The sequence below is a fragment of the Trachinotus anak genome, unplaced genomic scaffold (assembly GCF_046630095.1).
Source record: "Trachinotus anak isolate AG129_WGS33_773 ecotype Australia unplaced genomic scaffold, CSIRO_AGI_Tana_v1 ptg000010l, whole genome shotgun sequence".
NCBI classification, from domain to species: Eukaryota; Metazoa; Chordata; class Actinopteri; order Carangiformes; family Carangidae; genus Trachinotus; species Trachinotus anak.
In genome coordinates, this window is record NW_027273861.1 from 20,842,480 (window position 1) to 20,865,471 (window position 22,992).

The window sequence follows — 22,992 nt, forward strand, 5'->3', positions numbered from 1 at the left end:
GTGGCAGCACACCTTAGGCTTGTTCAGCTCTAGGGAGACGAAAAGGTTGTTCAAATGTCACTAGCAACCCCCCAACCCTAACCCCAAACACAGTGCTGCACTAGCTGAGAAAGGAGTTATTTGTGAATTTGTCTCAGATGCCCTAAGGCCATGGGTTGTGTGTGACAGAGTGTGTATATGTGACTCTGTATGTGATGACTGTAAATGAGAACAGTACAGCACTGTTACATGACACTTGTGATCTATGATATCAAGCTAGCCGGCCAAGGGCCACTTGCTGCTAAATGCTCAGGAAGTCTACTACTAGAGTCTGAATTCAATGGCCAACATTGATTTGGGTGCTAAATTATTGCAACTGGTGGTAACTTAAGAGGTACCAGTGTACTTTACTCTTATTACCATCCTAGGCAGTAGTGTGGGTCTGTGTGTGTATCTGTGTGTCAATGATGACTGGAGATTTTCAGTTCAAAGCTATGCATGAACATTTTTTGTGTTTAGGCGGCACAAAAAAACGTAAGTGTCCACATCGTAATTTACAGATGAGCAGGTCACATTTGTGTGTTTAAGCTATATAATCATCGTTGTCATCACAAAAATAGGTTGTCATAGTGGTAGCACAGGTATAAATACACAAAACTATCAATTCAAGACGAAGCAACAAAGTTACCAAAAAGTTCAGCTGGTGCTTAAATTTCTTTTTCAGCATGTTTTTTCTATAGATCATGAAATGTCTTCATCTGTCCATGCATTGATATTTTGGTGCTGCCTATGTACTGCATATGTAGAGTACAGTACATGTTTGAACATGGCATAGTCTAGCATAAACAGAACACAAACAGAACACAAACCTTACTAAGTTTCATACGAAACTCAGCAACCTTTTCTCTATTTTCTATCTAGACCAATTGTTTGTGTCAGTAACATGGGCCAGCTACAGTAAACTGTATTGGAGAAGGCCTGCACAGGATTCATTCCTTAGTGTGGAGTACAGAGGGCTGAAGGACATTAGTTTCATTAGGATAAACCTTTGACTTTTTAAGATCCTTACAATAATGTGTGGGAGCGGCTATAATAAAAAGTTGCCAGTTTTATGTACATATAGGTGAAAAACAAATGAATCACACCTTTTGGGGAACAGACCCTGCATGCTGTAGCTCATATTTCTTAAGACAAGCTGTGTATCATAAAATTAAAGTGATGATTTTTGGATAATATGGTTTGTTTTCATGAATCCACAACTCAAAATCACAATTACAATCAGTTCAATCACAAGTACAATAAAAAACAGAAATCTGTATTGGTGATATGCTGTAGGTTTAGGAGGAGAAACCAAACATTGTTTAACACCACACTCAGCTGTAGGTCACTAACACAAACCCTCTCCAGAACCCCAGGTGATGCATAGTGCTGTATTATAATGCTAGTACCCTCTCCATAAGGGCGACAGTCCAGTCACTTAGAATTCAATCAGCATTACCGTTGTCACTGAGCCCAGACAACAGACATTAATAAGCTCCACATCGCCCTCGCCAATGCTGTCATTTGCCTCTCTTCCCTCGCCCCCTCCCTCCTCCTTCTTCCCTCAATTCCATTCATTTCGTGCTGCTATTAATAGCCCAGCCACCCGCCTATCAATACCATCACTACTCCAGTAAGACAGGGGATGTGGGCGTGGCCAAGCCAGTGGAATGAGAATTAATGAGCTTGGTCTTATGTAATGTAAGAGAGAGAGACAGAGAGAGGCATAGGAAAAACATGGCTTGTATGACAGAAAATAAGAGTTTAAGCAATGAAGAAAGATGGCAAATAAGACAAACAAGTGAGGGACGGTGAGAGGGAAAAGAAGGATAGAGAAATGGGGGCATGAAGTACAGAAGAAAAAAATGTCCCAATTTAAGAGAAAGTGTTGAGAGAAACAAAAATATTGAGAAAGACAATTTACACAGCAGGTGAAAGACAACTAAAAATATGTGACTCGGGAAAGAGAAATCTGCCAGCTCTCTTGACGTTTACACACATTACTTTTCTCCAATTCTCCCCTCACTGACTACAACCTCATATTTATGAGTCCACATTCTTCCATCTCTCCGTTTTTCTACTTTCCATCTATCCTCCTCTCTCTGCTTATTGATCGAGACAGGTAGTTCCACCCATCTCTGTGCAGGAAAGAGAAAGGCTATTGTATTATCCATAAAAGCAAGGATCTCTGTCTGCCTTGAGTGTTTACATCACCTCCTCCTACTGCTGCTGCTGTCTGGTCCAGTGGGGCTTTGTCACTCTACTGGTTTTGGTTTACAAATATTTTACTACGAATCCATGGATGGGTCACAGACCTTGGTTATACAACTGCTCGATAACATTTGGAGATTTTTGTTTTACTATAGCGATCTGGCAAATCATTGCTATGTCTAAACACATTAATACAGATAACAAGAAACTAAGCAGTAATAACATCAACATATAAATATATCAAGCAGTCATAGATATTTTCATTATAATTATGCAACCCAGTGAGCCACTAACTCAACTCACTTTTTTGAAAATGGGCAACAGTCTTCTCAACAATTCTTCTCGTCTCTGCTTTCTGTGCACTTAGGTTTTGACCTTTAACCTTGACTATAACCTACTTACTTCTGGTTTCCTGTGACATTTGCAAGGACAATTTGGGTATTGTTCTAGAGATGTAGAAGAACATGAAAAAATGTGCAGATTGTAAAGTGAAATACATTTGTGTAGTTAGTGGCAGAGAAGTTTTACACCTAACCTGTCTGATCTGGTTCTACAGAACTCTGCTGTGCTCGCATGTTTTGAGCAGGTATTTCTTTGTGACAACAGAGAACACCAATAAACAAGTACTTACTGTCAGTAACGTGGGTCCATATAGTGCAGATGATGCAGAATGACAGTGAGTTACCTGTCAGTCTACGTGACTTCATACTCACAGCTCTTAGTTTGTTTGTAAAAATCCAAAGTAAAGTTGGTCCAGAACAAATGAAATGAACTACAGTCATGAAAGCGACTGCAGTCAGCAGCAGATACAAAATTATTCTTTTCAGGCGGTGCAGGTCCACCAGAGCTTGGTGCTCACTTGTTTTTAATGATAGCATTTTCTCCAACAAAACTAACCAAACTTAAACTGCACCAAATAGGTTAGACGTGAGCCCAGCCTGATGAACAGTGAACAGTAAAATACTAAAGGTCCGAAAATTCATCTTGAACTCTTGCAAGCTCTCTGGGAGGCCACAGGGCCAGCATGAGCTGTAATAGTCCAGAGACAGTACCGCTTGCATTTAAATGTCACAGCTCAATGACTAGTTCAGTTCAGTTCAGATGAGCAGCTGTAGTGACAACAGCAGTATCAGTGATGTTAGTACTCCTAGGTAATCCAAAATAATCACCATAAGGAAAAATACTTCCCAACTTATTTTTATCATAGTGACATGATATCATAACCATTCACACCACACATCTGGTTTCCACCAAAACACAACCATGACTTGCACTATACCTGGGAGAGCACAATGGTTTGTCAACTACTGTGTGGTGTAAAAAAAATCTACACACAAAATGTAGGATGTACTTGCAACAGTGTATATGCTAAAGGTTCATATCTCAAGAGGCAAACAAGTCTAGACCAAATTCTACGCAGGTGTCGCTCTATGATCTGTGTGTGAGTTTACCTTGGTGATGAGAATGCGGTAATGCTCAAGCAGGTCATGGTTGTCGTGGCAACCGGCCAGCAGCTGCCAGACTTCAGCTCTGAGCGGCTCAGGAATGCCACTGCGAACCAATGAGGACAAACCCTTTGGACGAGTGGACAGGTTTCCGTGCCTGAGACACACACACACAGAAGCAAATGCTTTATTTCATATTCTCATTTCATCCAATTTAGTCAGTTTAAATATCAATTTGAACTGCAGCTGGACATATTTCATGATTGTTTTTATTATATTCTTTGGGTGTAACCCGGACATTTGGGCAGTTAATGCAGCAAGAACAATCAAGTGCAGAGTCACAGGCCTCTCACACTGAGGTATACATTTTTCACTGACATTAATACCATTTTGTCTCAAGAACAACATAGTTATTAACTGTAGTATAATTAGATCAGAATGCAAGTCAATTTTTCCCCTCACTATTATAGGGAGGGCTGACTGAATACCTTGTTTTCTATTCATACTGGTATACACAATTACAATTGGAGCTGCGCAGTGGAACCACAGACTAAACAGATTCACTGCCTCACGAAAATGCACAAAAAATTCAGTATGAACTACATTGCTGAGTACAACAGTCAGACAAATACAGATTGATTGCGTTATTGACTAAAGTCTTGATTATAGTACTACCTACCTCTTTAAGTACATCATTATGAGTATGGTATTGAGTATAGTACAAAATACAATACTACAGTCTAGAGTATTAACCGCAGTGCTGTCATGCTGTTAGCATTCTCCCACAAAGGAAATATCCTGCTTTTGAAAACACAATGTCAGCCCTTTTTAATGATGCTTGAAATCTCATCATAATGCATTTATTGAGGCCATATGAAAGCAATTTCCGAATGAACTACTTCACTTCATTGTGCTGATGCAACAGCAAGAAAACAGGCTGTGAAATCAAATGAAAAAAAAGAAACATCTTTTATTCTGTTAATTATGCCAATGTCTGTACCTAAAGCTGTGTGTATCAGTCCTGGTTGTTGTAAATGCAGGAATCATTGGAATAATGACAGTAATAGCAGATAAATGAATGACGTATCTGAATGGAGGGGTTTTCTGCACAATATGGGATGATAAAACAACAAATCAAACTGCAATAATGGAGAGGATCCCACTCCTGCATTGTAAATCACAGTCTGTGTGAGGCATATTGCATCCAAATGTACTTTTCAGCATCAATTTTTTATGATATGCTTTTGCACAAGATGAGGAGACTCAAGGGCTAAAATTTATGTTTGACGTAATTGCATCCTAGAGTATGTTTACACCAGTTTGCAGTCCATATTCTGTTCACACTCCTTTTTTCTTTGCCGTATCCCATTAGAAGTTAATTAAGTGATTGGTCTTCTTTGGCAATGTTAAAGTACAATACCTGTGAGGTCTCCCCGCCCCTCAAATTTCCCTTAAAGCTTCCTTGAATTGTATAAAGAGCATGCATCTGCTTGTACTAATTCTGTATCGACATGTTATGATACTTGAATTTTATTTTAATTCCCTCTACAAATAACTGAAGTATTCTAAATGCCTAATGCAAAAATATAGTGTGACATATTTGGTATAGTTGAACTCTAGGCTCTCTACCAAAGTTCAAAATCAGTTCAATATTTTCAACAATGTCAATGTTACATGTGGTTCTTCAAGTTTTTTTTTTTTACTGTTTTCTGCACAGTCCTCATGTCTGCCAGTCTGATCTAAACCATCACCCAACTGTGTGCTTGTTTTTTTAATTTATCTCAATTTCCCCTGGTCTCTCTTTAACTCCTTGTTTTTCTGATTTTTATCCAGTTGTATATAAATTGTCTTCTAACTTATCACATCCTCCTCCTGTCTTGCTGTACTTCTGTTACAAAATCTCTCTATCCAGATTCCAAACGTCTGTCCCCATCTCATTCAATCTAAATGTTTTTTTCATGTACAATATCCACATTTCTCAGTGTGTCTGACTCTTTTGAAGCCTTACCATCTGTTGAGGATTCCTCCCCAGGACTCCAGGATTTTCTCAGGACAGTCTTTGGAAACATCTCCAGTCCCACTGGAGATTTCACTGTCACTATCTGCAGGAAACACAAACACACCCAGATATTAACGAACATTTAGCCGTAAATGGATCAGTCCCAACATCTGCAAACTTTGCCCAAATGAGTAAACAGTGCTCAGTCTACCACCTTGTTCACAAGGCCTTTAGCACTGTCTAAAACTGAATGTACTTTCTTTGTGTTTCAATGTTAGACAGCTTAAAGTACACATTCAAAGACAAGAGGACATGCTGTTTGTTCTTAAAGATGTTTCACCACGTTTCTCCACGTAGAACTGATGAGGGTCACCTGTAGTTTCCAGCTACAAAACTTTAATACTTGTTAATATTGATGCCACACAGTCAAATGGAGGCAGGAGTGCCTGTGCGGTGCCTACACCTTCCATTATTACTGTTCTCCTGTCTGCTGGTTCGTGAGGCAGACAAGAGGCAATCAGCACAGCGAACCACTTGTGTTTAGATGCAGGAGCACTAATTGACTGTCTGGCCTGCTCTGCTGCTACAGAGATGAACTGATCCCCACACAGAGACCGCCCACTGGCACAAACACAGTCCACACACAGATTCACACAGTATGACCAGCACACAGCAACAACATATGTAGTTTATATTACTGCTGTAGCACCACACGTGTGTATGTATCTAATGGTATAGAAACACAAACTAAGTAGGCATACTATGTCTTTATGAAAAGTAATCTTGTTTACCCAGAGAATATACAAATAAGCACAATGGACAAAGAAAATCCAAAACTCAAGCCCAAAACCCCACACAATTACAAGACACATGATAATGTCAATTTAGTTTGGTGAATGTTTTTCTCATTCTATCCAATGACCTACTGTAGATGACTGAGAATATTTATAAAAAAGTTTTGTCCTTGCCTTTAAAGAAAATCTGCCCTTATTTGACTAAATTATGTCACAACAACCTGATGGCCTGGATATAAAAAAGTACCGCAGGTCTTCCCACAATTTTAAAAAGCTTTGTGAAGTACAGCAGTCTTTCTCTTAGGGTGACTGCAAGTCTCATGAAGTCAAATTTTACTTTTAAATCTCTTTTTTTCCACCTGACAAACATGAAAAAGCACAGTGGTGGCAATGAAAATGTCAGGGCATGTGATCAGGCTTCAGTGTAATCTGAACAAAACCAAACAGCAACAGTGCTCAAAAGTGTTAAAAGGCATGATTAACTCCCACTGAAGCCTTTACTGAGACCTTAACATTATACATAAATTAAGAGATTTTCTTCCAGAGATACAGGCTCTATGCTCAAAGCACTGCTGCTCCTATACATCCTCACAGACTCAGCAGGAGCTTTTCAGGTCTTTATAAATGCTTGATGAGCCCTTTCAAATGGTTCAGACACAGCACAAAGCTGCTGCCTCTGTTCTCAGATTGGCTAAGGCCACGTGGCGAGGAAGCGTGAGTCCAATGCCACTGCCAACTTACCAGGTGATGAAAGAAACTGTGAAGACGAGAGCCATTACTGTTACCTTTTAATCTGGAGAGGGGCTGTGCATTCACTGTGGGATTACTTTCAAATAGGATCTCTGTGATGCTGAGGCCACTAGTGGATTGGTTTTGTCTACATTAAAGCAGCAGAAATTCCCTTCGAGCATCATGGGGATATCTATTTTAACACACTTTTATTTTTATCTTTAAATCTTTTATTTAATGTCCTTTTTGTATGTTTTGCACATTCAATCTTTGTTGTATCATGCAGCCATTGGAGCAGATGGACTGTATGGGTATATGTGTATGATCACAGTCTATGTGAATGTATATAAAATAGGAAACTGTGTTCCTATTTTATATACTCTGAGTGTGTGCATGCACGTGTCTACAAGAGAGGGGAACAAAAACACAGAACGCAACCATTACAAAGGATGCTGTGAAAGGAAAAGCAAAGAAAAAAAAAGAATTTCAGCTTCAGGTCTATTTTCCACATCCACAGCTTGTAAGAAAAAAAAAAAAAAGAATTGAATTGAGCGTGTTTGTGTGTGTGCGTGCGCTCGCAGCGGTGGCATCTACACTGGGAGTGTATTCATTTCTGTACACAATGAGGCTGACCTCCAGCTCCACAGCCCTGAGCGCCTCCAATTTCAGCTCTGGGGGAGGAGAGGGGTGTTATAGAAAAAGCCCTCTGAATGGCTCCCACGGTGCCAGTTGAAAGCCGTCAGCTCCGGCCTTGGCGGCTGACTCGTGACTTTGGACGAGTCGGCAGCTAGACATAGGAGACACGATATTTGCCTCCTGCTCAGTTAATACGCTTTAGTGCTTCAAGGTGAAAACAGTAGACAACTGTTGACAGTGGCAAAGAAGAGAGAAAGGCAACACAATGAAATGAAGATGAGCCTCCAATATAAGAAGCTGTCGTCACAGGTTTGAAAAACATTTTTTGGGGTGTTTTTTGCTGGAAAAGAGGGAGACAGCAAACATGGGGAGATAGAGAAGGGGCCTTACATGTAACAAAGGTCCCCTGCTGGAATCAAACTGTCAGTGTTTGGTTATGTGGCATGTGCTGTAAGCATTTGGCTAAACACACTTTTACTGAAAAAGTTTTGATTTTATTTTGAGAAAGAAATTCTATTTTCAGTGTTTATGTTTCTATTTCACTTTCATGTGGGCTGAGGTCAATATTCAAGTGCTTTGATCGTCACAACATAAAACTGGAGGCTTTTGTATCCTGTTAAAATGTTCAACGTTTCCCACGTGGGTGGGACTAATTAACCTGTGTATTATCCACCGCAGCTATTTCTTTGTGTTCGGATATATAAAATGAATAATACTGTGATTTAGTAGTATGTCATGCATATTTTGTTCATTAAAATGTTTCAGTCAATGGGTTGATCTCCACTTGAAGTGATTTGACTGCTGTGAGGAAATATTCCACACACTGTAAAACTTGGGATAGGGAACACGCACGCACGCACGCACACACACACACACACACACACACACACACACACACACACACACACACACACACACACACACACACACACACACACACACACACACACACACACACACACACACAAGCTATCATGAAGTGTGCAGTCTGAATTGTGGCCAGGCCTAATATGCGACACCTGCACTATGGGGCCAGTGGTCAGGTGGAAATGCCAGTCCTGTTTATATTAGTGGGCTGAAACTGGGTCATGTTTGGGAACCACTGGAGTCTAACAGCCAGTGTTGGTGCTGTTAATGTTACTGCTGTTTTGCCTCCATCCCTCTGACATAGCTGCCATTACTGACAGGAAAATATCAACTCTGTTCCAGCTTGCCACCTTAACTGGTCATGTTTAAATTTCATGGATTCAGTGTCTTAATCAAGACACCTACAAGACACTGACATTACAAGCAACTCAGTTGATAAAGCACTCTATTCTGAATGATGGCCATTGGTGCAAATGGTCTGTTTGCAGATATCTAAAACTCTGACTGAAAAAAATTGTAATCGTTTTATATATTATTGCAATTTTAATATATTTAATCAACTGACTGTCTTGGTTAGAAAGATCTTTACGTAAAAATGAATATAAAAAACTCTTGAGTTTAAATAAACAACCTTCAATAGTCAGGTTTGTTCTGACTGAAACAGGCTATTCATTTTATCATTAGGGGTGTTAAATGGTAGTTTGACACTGTACTACTGCAGTGCAATAAGCCATCAAGCCCTAACAGGATTGGGCATGGCTCCACACAAAATCAATCATGCTTGACACACAAGCACATACATACACGTGCATAATCACACAAATAGCTATCCAAAACCTCTGAGATTCTGCCTGCAGCTCATTGCTGTCCACAGAGTAACACACACACACACACACACACACACACACACAGTCCCCACAGTTATCACATACTTTGCCACACTCACTTACACACAACCCAAAATGAACACATGTTCAAACACACAAGTTGTGTTCATTGAACATGCTCGTGTTTTTGGTGAACGGTGAATTGAACGCACCTGTTTGCATCTAATGAACATGAACATTAGTGTTGTTAAGTCACGACAGTTAATGATGCTCACGCACCAGAAGCTGGCAGTGACGCACCAAAAAGCTGTTAGCCAACCGCCAAAAGCATCAGAAGAAGAAGAACTGTGTTATACGGCAGGACCCAAGGATTTATGGCACCTGACATGTGAACTGAAATCATAGCACATCTTTCAGCTAGCGACTGTAATGGAGCCAGTGGCGGAACCTGTGCCAGCCTGTAATCTATTTTATGTTTTGGATGTGCTACATAATTTGGTTCATGCAGGCTAAATAACATTTCCATTGCATCTACAGTATACCTTTACTGCACCTCTTTTTTCACTAAAAAATTATATATATAGGGGCATTACATTTGTAAACTGATCTGTTTTGAGTTGTCCTGCTTTATGACACATTGTTTAAGTGGTAAAACAAATGTTAACATGTTTTTCTTGGCTTTTAAAAGTAATCTCTAGATGTCATTCTGTAGTGGTATACCGCAATGTGGCAATGATTGGGGCCTGGAGATGGATGGGTAGGAGGAGGTTCTACTGACAAAGAATAGCTCAGAGTAGCTCATTTAAAAAATGGAAGAAATGAACACAAGCTAGTTCATTTTTTGTGACTATGAACTTTCAAAATTCAAAATTGTGACCTATAGACTTATAGACTAGTTCATTTTAATCTGTATCAACTGAACTTTGAGCTAGCTCTTGTTAAGCGTGAACTTGCACACTGCATACATGTTTATTCCCTTTTAATAAGTCTGCAAAAATTTCTAAAGTTCAGTTTTCACTTTGCCATTTTAAGGATTTTGAGTGTAGCTTGATGAGGAAAAATAAATTTGAACAATTTTATCATAATGCTGCAAAATAACAAAATGCGGACAAAGTGAAGGGGTCTGAACACTTTCTGAATGCACTGTACAAAATTTAACTTCAGTGTTTATACATGTCAGTCCATTAACACTACACATGTGCTTGGGACAAGGCCTTGCTACAGAAAACGCACTGAGATGGTGTGTGTTGGTAAACTTCTGTTTCAGACTGAACATCTGAACATATGATCCCATTTAGATGAGGCGTTCATGCCAGCCAGAAAAAAAAAAAAAACAAGAAACTGTTGGATATATGAAACATAAAACAAATTCTCCCTCTGACAAGATATTTGTGGTAAATCTTTTTTTTTCTTTTTGGTGCCTCTGAAGATTCACAATAGAGTGGGATTTGTACAGGGCTCCACAATCCAAGGTCATATTTTTCAATCAAGCAAGATTTGGAAGACAAATTATGTTGAGTCCTGGCATGTATATATATGTATGTGTGTGTGTGTGTGTGTGTGTGTGTGTGTGTGTGTGTGTGTGTGTGTGTGTGTGTGTGTGTGCAAATTTTGGGGGAAGGCATTCTGGTGACTCTGGCATCTTATCAGTGATGTACAGTCAGAGAAAGCCTGAGTGGTTTTCCAAAGATTTAAAGAATTTAGCAGTATTACATATTAGTGATTATGTACTGTTGAATTTTTAGTAGATATTGTACACATTAACTTAACCAACAGTGAGAGAAGCAGAAACCAAGCAACTAAGGAAAGAGCAGGAGAGAAAGGGACCTTCATACCATCATCAGCCTCCTCTTCCTCAGTGGGCGAGGTCAGTCGTCCTCTTCCTTCGTTGCTTCTCTCTGCCTCCCTCTGAAGACTCATCACCTCATACACTGCATCACTCTGACCCACCCTCTCTGGTACCTGCTGCATACACAAAGAACAGACACACAATCAGACCCTTGGGGACATAATTTTATAAATGTAGGAAAAAAAAAAAAAAAAAGAAGAAAAAAAAAAATATTAACGTGTATATATTATATATATATATATATATATATATATATATATATATATATATATATATATATATATATATATATATATATATATATATATATATATATAGTAATGTACAAATAAAGACAATCATCAGTATTGTTATTATGTTACCACAGAATAAATGACATATCTGTAGTGTACAGTTTGCAAATTTACATTCAACTGCATGGATCATTAATACAAAATGTGACAATATACACTTTCACATGTTTCTTCATATCACATGATCCAAAGGTAAATACAAGGGTGGTCCCCCAATTTCAGTCACATTAAATTATTAACAAATTGATCAATAGGTTTGATGAGTACCGGTAATGTTTTCTGTTGCTTATAAAGGTTTGCTTCTGTAGGTTTTGTAAGCACAAACAAAAAAATACCAAGTTTTTCAACTATTAGTGTCACAGAAATCCCCTCTTCAAACTCAGTCATATTTTATTACATGTCTGAACAACTACAGGTATCCAAGTGGCTGAGACACAGGCTCAATTAAATGGCAACGTTGAGCTGTAAACCAGCAAAATCTGGATTCTTGGTGCTGAAGAGGGGCTTTAACATAGCAGATTGTTGGTCCGTTCAATCTCAGGACAGACAGTAAGGAGCCAATGTGAAAGTGCACAATATTAATTAAGCCTCAGAGTTATAGCCTAGCACTGAGTTCCTACAACCAACACAGCCTCCACACTCATTTGTCCAGGACAGATAACTGCCCCAGTGCCATGGAAAATACCTTCAGGTATCAGTATGAGATTGGCAGTCAATCTAGGGAAGGCAATCAGCATGACCATCCTTAGACCTGACTTCGACCAACTGTCTGACTCGACAGAGCAGGTGGTCAGGCTAGAGCTCACTGTCTCATCAGATGACAGCAATAAAAAGAAAAAGAGCAGGGTATTTGGAACTAGTAGGACAGCAGCACCATCAGTGGTGGAGAGGCTGCGGCAAGCCCCTCAATTAAGCCATCAACCAAGTGGAAGTGACAGGGGTGAACCAGAAAAGTCACATGGGCAGTGACTAGCAGCTAACAAGCTCACACAAGCTGACTGTGCAGGTGCAAAATGATGACTGGTTTCTATGCCTCCACCAACCACTGAGTTGCAAGAAATATGCTCACAATGTCCCCTTCCTGAGTTACAGCATTGAATAACGGCTAGAAGTGTTTTTGCGGAACATTATGATGTCACAGTGAAGTTGACCTTTGACCATTTGGATATAAAATGTCATCACTTCATTTTATCCTATTACACATTAGTGTTAAACTGTGTCATAATTAGCATAGAAATTCATGAGTTATGGCCCAAATTGTTATTGTTAGGTCACCTTGACCTTTGACCACCAAATTCTTAATCAGTTCATCCGAGTTCAAGTGAACGTTTGTGCCAGATGTAATAAAATTCCCACTGGGTGTTCCTGATATATCGCATTCACAAGAACCTGAGGTCACTGTGCCCTTGAACTTTGCCCTTGAACCAACAAAATGTAATAATTTTTTTAAGATGATTTAATTATAATCAGTTCATCCTTGAGTCCAAGTGAATGTTTGTGTCAAATCAAAAGAAATTTGCAGTCTTGGCGATCAAGGCGGTCTTAATATATCATATTCAGGAGGTCAAAACACATTTTGTGAGATCACTGTGAACTTGACCTTTGACCACCAAAATCTAATCACTTCATCCTTGAGTTCAAGTGGAAATTTACCTTAAATTTGAGGAAATTCCCTGGAGGAGTTCCCAAGATATTGCATTCAAAAGAATGGGACGTACAGACGTACAGACAGACAGTCCAAACATATAATACTGCCAGGCCTGGCTGGTGCCAGCACAGAGGCTTAGAGATGTAGAGAAACATAAAAATCACAAACAGCAACAATTCAGCCCACTATCATTGATTATGCTCAGATTTTTGTAGTTAAAGGTTATTGAAAGACTTAGCAAACCATCTGTGTATTTCTTTGTTTCAAAATATTTTTTATCCTGGCTCTTTGTCACTCATGAACTACATTATGCATTTTGTGTGAAATTTTATTTTGGAACCATACACTGACATTAATAAAATAAACAACTGATGCATTAACATGTTAACAAGTGTCAAACATCTAGAAAGGCAAAGAGATAGAGATATATCACTAGTAGGCATAAAGCCCAAGTGAATATTGGACTTAGGGAGATCGAGGCAGTATATCAGCAATCACTGCCACAAGTTCTTTATGAAATCTAGAGTGTAAAAAATGTTTTATACCACCTTTATCTACTCCTTCAATCCATCACAGACTAAAGAAATGTACAAGAGAACAAAAACACCAGTAGACTTGACCTTGGGTGGCATAAGCTACTGATGTTTATTTCTGGTCTATTCAATTACTGTAGTGCTGTTGCCTCTCTCCTCCACCTGGTAGAATGGATCGATGTGCTACATTGATCTGCCCACTCGCATGGTGTCTAATGACTAACTCAAGTCAGTGATGAGAGCACAAATTGGGAGAGAATATTAAGCCTAGCCTATTTTTAGAGAAAATCCGAGGAAGCTTAGGTAACACATTTGCTTTGCTATGGCCTCTGCCAGTGAATTGTTAACCCTACAGGCAGAGTTATTAACACTGATAAAAATGCGACAGAAATGTGGGCCATAGACATAGACATCACAAAAAAAAATTACGAGAGTTTACTTGCAGGAACATGTATTTAAAGCTCAGTCTTTGCATTGATTATCTGAATGTTCAAATGTTTGGCTTGTACAGATATTTTATGTTTAAGTTACTGCTGATCTTTTAGAAACTGGAAAGACATGTACACAACATTTTCTTCAGTCCTCATCTAAGAACTTAGAACTTAGAACTTGACTGGACTCCTGAAATCAGATTATTAGCCTAAAGCCCCTGCTGATTGGTTTCCTAATAAACACACACCAAATACTTTTTTCCAGTAAGAAGACACAGAAGACATTCTGAGAGTTTGGCACAGATAATGACTGCTTGATTCCTCAGCTGACTAATAACAGTTTTTGGCAAAATAAGACAACAGGACTACATATTTTATGTGTGTGTGTGTTTCACCTCTGATTGCCATCTTTCACAAAAACCGCCACACAATATTTTTTTAATTAGCTCCTAACCACAGCACCAGTCCAACACTCTTCCATTTACTGAGGAGATAACTACAGAGGCAATCAGGCAGACGAGTCAGACCGCCACTGTTAATTACCCACACGCCAATAATGCGACAGAGCCTCTTATTAGCTTTCTACAATCCAAAGCTTCCACACACTTCACTGCTTTGCCAGCTCCCCACGGCCTACTAAAGGAGATCTGCTTTTTAACAGGGGAGACGAGGCTTACGGCTTAACTGTATTTTTTTAAGCACCTGCAGCAACTGCTCGGGATGGGTGTCCTTGTGTTGGTGGGAGGTAAGTGAATGTGCATTCTTCACTCTCTCTCAGCAGTTTTTAATCAGGCAAGTTGTGAGGAATCTCAAAAGGGCAAATGTTTCAGGGTGTGGGATGTTCGCCATTACATATTAATGATAAGATACAGGAAGGACACAGTTTATTTGTTGCTATTAACAACATCCATCACATCAGCAGATTGTGGTTACTATTATTAGGCCCCCAGACATCAGCCCACAAGATAACTGAGATGGAGTTTAGCTGTTAATTTTAAGAGACAAGTGAAATGTTGACCTGTACAAAGGAGAGGTTTTGAGAGACACACACCCTTACATCCTACATTTCACACTACAGAGGAAGAGAGTAACATGTTGAATATCATTATCATTATACCAGCAGAACTAGAGACCGTAAAGTCAAAAGTGAGAGATGAACAGATGGAAAGACAAAAATGGAAGTCAGCTGATGAGATATTTGCATCTTTCAGCACACATCTTTAGCTCTTACAACAACCAAGTGTTTCAGTTCTCTTGGGTGCAGCATTTGACTGGTCACTGACACACCAACTCGCCTTCAAGCTGTTCGCTCCGACCTCCTCCTCCACTCCACACATCCTCCAAGCTGCCCATCCACTTGCTCCACTTTTGCCTCTTCTCGGGAGCTTAGGTTGCGTTGGGAACTAATGTTGCTGTGGGCAGTAAAGCCCTTTGAGACATATGTGATCCTGGGCTATTTCAGTGAATTAATCAAGCCAGTGGTAGCAATATGGCTGACATTGTGCTCTGTAAGAGGACACTGCTAGACTGCTTCAGTTCACTTATTTATTTCATTACATTTGTACATTTATATAAAACATTGTAAGTCCTATTGTAAGTGAATGGGAATACTTTGGAAAAATCATGCTGGAATGAATTTGGTTCCATTACATACACTGACAAAAATATCAGAGGTGCTATTTCTTTACTTTAGTATTAGCATTAGTAAATAATTACCAAATCTGTTTTAGGAAATCAATAAACAAAAATGAACATGTAACTGAAAACGTTCCAGTAAACAAACAAACTAATCAGGGGGGCAAAATGAATCATATCCATTATAACAATATATCTATTTTTGATTGATACAACAATACAGAGTTTTATTAACTTTTTGGAAAAGTTTTCTGGACAATCAACTGGGAAACTGCCCAACTGACATAAATAATGAGACAGGAATGTCTGTTTTTGGCTAAATAGTAGTCCTGCTTATCGATTTGCAATGGCCCACTTCACAGCTATCATGGTGGTGCAACTGGTATGGTCAAATTATTGATAGTTGACATGAATAAAATCTCACACTATGTATCGTTACATCACCTAATTGTACAACCAATCAATCAGTAACAACAGTAATCAGTACAGAGGTAGCAACTGACCAATTATCTACTAAAGAAAATCAACCAGGGTAAAAACCATGAGTCAGACTGTGATTTAAACAGACGTTCATAAAAAAAATATAGGTATATACAAAGTATGAAAATGTGTGCAGGTACTGTAAGGTTTAATAGTTGCAATTGACATACCTGTCTGAGTTTGAGGTAGAAGGTCTCACTGAAGGTCTTGCGGCTGAAGTACCAGAAGCGTTCGTTCGAGGGATAGACCCTAACCAGACTTTCCATCAGGAAGCGAACTGGCTCCACCACTTCGGTCACGACCAGGTCCACTGCCACTGTCATGTAGACTTGCTTATCTGGGCCACACCAGAGAGAAAAGGCAAGGTTACTGTGGAAGTATTATGTGAGACTCCTTTATTTCTTTTCTTTTTACTTAATATGAATCTGATTTCAGCTGATGAAGCCCATTAACCTTTTGTCTCCACTGTGACAAAGGTTGAATTATAAATGATACCCAGCTCTAGGTGCACTGCAGCTTTAAGAGCATTAAAAGTGTACCCAGGTTCTGAGTTGTCCAGAAGCCAAAAGCTAGTACACATTAGTAAATCTGCACTAACCAATTATATATGATGGCAATGCATTTTTTTTCTATTTTAAGTACTCAGAGTTAGTAAAACAATCTAACTTTACAATGACTATATAACTCCATAAATCTAACTGTAAGCTGAAGACATTTCTGTATTCAACTGCTTGGCTTCTAAAAAAATACACATTATGTGTCCTGTAGAGATGTCACACCCCCTAGTGGGTAAAGACATAACATCAACATTTCCAACTTATCAACCGGGGTATACAAATCTATCTGTTCGGTAAAATATTATCCTGCTAGATTTTCATAATGCAGGAGAGGTTTTGGTTCTTACAACAAGACCTTGATGCACATAGAGATGTGGACCTCACACAAAAAAAAAAAAATCACATGATGCTTCTGTTCTGGGACAGTTTAATTGTAAAGGATGAATAAACAAACTGGAAAAGGACAGATGGGATTCGAGAAGTTATTTCACAGTGTGGAGGTTTTATTATTTTAATCAGTTTGTGGAATGACATAAAATAAGCATCTTAAATCTTAATATAAACTGCTATTTTTTTTTTGCTACTGGAAGATGCAATCAAGGAATTTTTTGCAGCTTCCAGTAGCATGACCTGCTTGTGTGATAACAAAGACATTTCTTCTGATGGTTCAGGCACCCAGGTCTGGCAGTACAGGCTACAAGTCACATGAAAAATCATTTTGAATTAATCAGCATTTCCTACACAGTAAAGGACAGATCAATTATAGAGGAAACGCAAAACCATTTTGGACAAAGAACTCTTAGAGGTTCTTTTGTCAAGCCATTTTTATCAGACAGTCACCGGAGCTTGAAAAACAAAACAATCATTGATTCATTAACTGATTACTTGCTCAGCAGGAAATTACTCAATAATTTTGACCTTGACCAGTGCTTCCAGAGGGAAGTGAACTGGTTTCAAAAACTCCACTTCAAAAATCACCATGAACACTATATTACACTAAAAGGCATGATAATGGTAATGATAATGTACACGTGTTGAAGTTAGTCAGGTTTTACACTGCCTGACTCCCATGAGGTAGACTGCTTCAACAGACCTGCCATCCACCTTCAAGTCAAACTCTGAGCCATCGAGTCAGCAAGTTGCCAAGTCGTCTAATTTGTTAGCTGTAATGGATTTGGTGAGGCAAGCTCTCTGCCCTGACACACTCTGCAGGACCCGATCTGAACACAAATGCCAACGCCTCTTTTTTAAAGTACAATAAAAATGGTCTCACCATGGCTACATAATACTATATCAACTCATTCATCTCCAATATGGTTCTGAGTGCAGTCTGATTTATGAACACACACATTTCAGGCAGCGATCCTGTTTTTCAACTTAAAACTCAGATTCTAGATGTAATCCCCACCTCTCTCTCTAACTTAATAACTATATTTATCTAACTACAGCTGAGCTATTAAAATTTTTTAATCTAATATTACATACATTGTCTATACACGTCACAAAAAATGGACTGGATAGTGTGAAAAAGTCCTGCGCTCAACTCCATCAAGGCTTATGTTATAAACTTGTCTTCAGAGGAGCCTCATCATGCAAAACAAAGAGTCAATAAAAAGAGAAAATTGTATACAGCTTGAATATTTGCATAGCTGTAAGAATATAAGACAGGACTGCACAGTGAATTGCATAACAATAATCTCTTCACAGTGCTGCTTTTCATTCTATTTCTCATGCAAGTGTGTCGACAGCTTTGTTGGCTCCGCTGCGTGATGTGATGTGTTCAGGCTTCCATGTGCAAAAACATGCCAAGTTCTGACACATAATGGGTCACAAGGCCAAGCCCAAGACTATGAGATATGTTATGGGCGAAGGCAATCATCACATCCAAGATCCACTGCAAGCACTGCACAATTCCCAGACATGACCTTGATCTTTGTGCAGGTCTGTGACACATTTGTGACAATAATGTATGAAAATAATTCCCTTAACTTAACTTAACTTAAAAGTGTAAGAATTGCAAAGTGAAAAGCATTAACTATAACTTATCCTCACCTTTAGGTGTGTCTTCGTTCAGTGGCTGAAAGGCTGCCATGTTGGGGTTCCATGTTCCTGTGATTACGTAGGCCTTCCCATCAGAGCTCTTCCCCATCGACTCCTGTATATGTATTTATCCAATTGCTTACGTTGTCGTAAAAATATTATTTTATATACTGTTAATTGCAAGTCACTTGAATATGACTTCATTACATGACTAAATAAGTGTATAATAATAAGTTTCATGACCAATAGTGAGTGGACAGGTATTTAAACTCCAAATACAGTTATTCAAACTTATCCACCTCCACTGTTCTCAAATATCACTTGGTTCTGTAAACTATGTCAGTGTCTGCTCACCATCTCTAGAAGATGCATGTCACTGTTGCAGACTTTCTGTCCTGGACTCAGCAGCATCCCAAAACACCTAGAGGGAAAACACAGCCGGCACAATCACAAATCAATACTCACTAATTCCACTGCAGAGCTACAGTCTGCATTCACCACCAGAGTGAGTCAAATTATTCGAGAGGGAGAAGAAATATTTAATATGGAAAGAAAAACTCACTTCACCACATCATAAAATTAATGTATCATAATCTTTTAGGCATTAAGATGACACCGGAAAACATTGACAGGCAGGATTAAGCGTTGGTCAATTTGTAAAGGTCATAAATTGATAATTTGGCTGAAATCTACCTGGACAAGGCCAAGACAAAGTGTGCTATTGCCTGACCCTTTCAAGGAAAGGGCATCATAGACACAGGAAGTGAAAAAGCATGAGAAAAAAAGTTTAAAAAAAACAGGCACATAACATACAACAGACAGACAGACCAGTGTTTTTAGGTCTTATAATCACATTTTCGGATAAAATGTGTCTATTCCATAAACAGTAAATCCATAAAGTCGCCTATCCAATCTAAACTGAAGCTGCATGGTTTATGTAGTTTCCGGTTCATCATACCAATTCTACATTTATCACTTGGTACAGTAAAGTCCCCTCAGCTTTAGGTTGGAGGTGCCATCAAGTGGTCAACATTGGAATCTCTCAGTCTCAGAAATGCATTACACAAGAATGCGTTTACAGCTAACGCAGCACAAACCGAGGACTCTACAAAGAAGGGGTCAGATGTCTCTTGATATTTCAAGTGCAGTCTTGCAGGTAGAGGACATTCTTTCTAACTAAGGAGCCATTCAGCTGCTCATTGATAAATACATAACATAATATACTGCATTCACAGAGCACATGATGTGCATTAATAAAATAAATATACAGGTTGAACACCTTAGAAAGGATCAGCTTTGGGCACAATAGGACTTTCCACTGACACTAAAAATAAAGGAGAGGGCAGGTATTTGTCTCCCTCTGGTAGCAATAGGAGGTAAAAGATGAGGAGGAACACGGAGAGTGATGACGTTGACCTAGTTTTTCAGTGACACTGCTGCAAAGGCATGTAAACATGAAAATAAGGGCGATTGCAAGTCGAAAGTGATTTAAAGATAAAGTACTTCTTTGCTTGAGGATTACTTTTATTTCTCTTTTCTTGTGTGTCTTGCTGCAGTGTTTTAACCAGTGAGCTTGTGCACTGTCCTTGTGAAAGCAAGTCATTTCAAGCAGCCTGGTGCTTTTATCTGGAAAGTCATTGTATAATTTACTATAATGAAGTTCAGAACAAGGCTACAGATTTTGGATGCTGTGTTCATATCCAGCATGTTTAGAGCAGTGCTTTTGAGCTCTACATCATTACCTCCTTTAGTTCAGTTCATTTGTCCTGCTGAGACAGATGTCTGCCTCTAACCCTGCTGGTGCAGCACCAAGATAACTCACAATGCAAACTTCTTTCCTCCTTTAAGAAAAAAGTATAATAATTGGAATAAATGCTGTCTTAACACCTGCAAGGGTACACCCCACACCCCACCCACTGGCCCACTGACAGGTTACCAGGGCCTTGCCATGCATCATCTCTCTTTACAGTGATCCTCACCTCTCGATGCCCAGCTCCTTGTTGCACATTTGCTGAACTGAAACCACAACCTTCTTCTGCACACCGTGTCGCAGCTTGAAGTAGAACTTATCTCTGTCCTTAGGCACTGGACTAAAGAGAGGAAGAAGGGGGGGTTATTATTTAAAACTTTAGGGACTTGTTTATTATTGTTGTCTCTATCTCAATACCAGTTAACAGCATGACTAGTTATAGATACAATATGAAATGTCTTCCGTCAAGCTCATTATATATTACAGACATTTATTCTGCTTTCAGAACAGCTACTGGAACATTTTTTTTAAAGCGGAGAATAGATAACTGTAAGAAAATGATAATCCATTTCTAAAATATTCGAGACATGATGGCTTGTGAAAATGGAAAATTGTCTTACTCTGCCGATAAACTTTATGCTCTTTACGGATGAACAATAACTCAGACAGATAAAATAGTAATGCAGCAGCACATTAACAGTAGCACACACCTTTTAAGCTACCCACAGTCCTAAGCTGATGAGAAAAACTGTGTGTTTAATTCGTATATATCACAGGGCTCTCCTTAATAAATGGAACAATGGTGCTACATCATCATACAACAATCTAGCAGCATCATTCTTCTTCCATCCACTTCTTCCAAGTCTGTTAAATGCATACCAATTTTAGTATATAATAAAAAAGATATAATGACAGCATGTTTTTCTATAAATTATTTAAAAACCTTTATGATCCAGGATTTTGTGGAGACAGCTGTGTCATTTCATTTAAGAGTGTACGCAACAGCATGTGTGGACCAAGTACCTGTAGTTGCCTTTGCCATCGTCCTCTTTGATCTCCAGCGAGACAGTGAAAGTATAGAGGTCGCTGTCTGGCGGACTGGACAGCGCCGTGTCCCTGATGTCTGCTGGCCGAGACGAACGTCGAAAGGCTGTGGAGAAACTGTACAGGATACGACTGACCTGGATGGAAAAGAACAAGAGGAGATGATGAATAAAGACAGATGTTTTATAGACAGAAAGTGAAGGAAGTATAAAAGATTAGGAGGTGGGGAAAAAAATATAGATGGAATAGAAAATAAAAATGGAAGAGAATCTCATTTAAGACCAAGCAGAAAAGATCAAATTTTGCAAAAGGAAATGAGTAAATGAAATCAATACACAAGCAGAAATTAACAGAAAATTTAGAACAATAGACTGGAGATTATTGAGAAAACAAAACAGAGGACAACACTGCCCCCAGATGGATTAACAATGTCAGTACTTAAAGGACTGTTGTCATTGTCTACCATTTTTACATTGGTATATGGTGCATATACTGCATGTCAAGAGCAGTACTGTCAGTTCTTAAAGATGGACGATATGAGTATTGTGTACACCTAACACATAAAACTTCTAAAAAAAGAGGCAGTCTCTGGTTTGCCTGTGTCTCACTCTTCTTACCAACGTTGTGCATCTTTATTTTATAGTGTTTGAGGTATGTAACATTATGGTTACCTGCTCCGAATTTTTCTCAAACAAAAACACATCTTATGTCATGTTATGTCACTGAACTGCCAGTTGTCTAGTGGGCCTGCATTAAAACAAGTTGTATCTAAATGATTTGGGATTAAGTAGACCCCAGTGGATTGAAAACCATGTTAAATTGCAGTTTGTAATACAGACTTCATGTATGTAACTCACAGCTTCTTTAATGTGGCAGGAGAAGACGTGGATCTGGAAGTCCTCAGAACTTCGGTAACTCTCGGTAAAGGAGAAACAGTCACTTTCCACTGAGCCCTCCCGTCCACGAGCACAGAACAACACTTTGTAAATGGGGAAGGAGGCGATCTCTGTCCCTGAAGCCTGGTCCACAATCCTGTTGAGAGTCATTTTATTTTACATGTGAAATAATGTTATTATTATCATTATAGCAGTAGATTGAAAATACTAAATTTTAATTTTTAAAATTTAATGGGCTTAAAATGAGCTTGTCTGTTTTACTTTTTTGTCAACAATCAATTTTAACATGTTTTATCTGTTTTCATTTAAT

General features: G+C 38.9%; 1 protein-coding gene across 4 annotated transcripts in view; it reads right to left on the minus strand.

The window, feature by feature from the left end:
- rabgap1l (RAB GTPase activating protein 1-like) overlaps nt 1–22,992 on the minus strand; it is a 114,761-nt gene that overhangs the window by 82,323 nt on the left and 9,446 nt on the right. For 3 of the 4 annotated variants that reach the window (XM_071486082.1, XM_071486084.1, XM_071486083.1), the window contains exons 5-13: nt 22,644–22,818; nt 21,766–21,923; nt 20,972–21,082; nt 19,347–19,413; nt 19,005–19,107; nt 16,566–16,732; nt 11,362–11,491; nt 5,683–5,776; nt 3,681–3,831 (exon numbers count right to left, since the gene is read on the minus strand). In XM_071486082.1, the coding sequence (XP_071342183.1) occupies nt 3,681–3,831; nt 5,683–5,776; nt 11,362–11,491; nt 16,566–16,732; nt 19,005–19,107; nt 19,347–19,413; nt 20,972–21,082; nt 21,766–21,923; nt 22,644–22,818 (1,156 nt within the window). The remainder of the gene's footprint in view (nt 1–3,680; nt 3,832–5,682; nt 5,777–11,361; nt 11,492–16,565; nt 16,733–19,004; nt 19,108–19,346; nt 19,414–20,971; nt 21,083–21,765; nt 21,924–22,643; nt 22,819–22,992) is intronic. The other variant, XM_071486085.1, reaches the window with a different exon arrangement.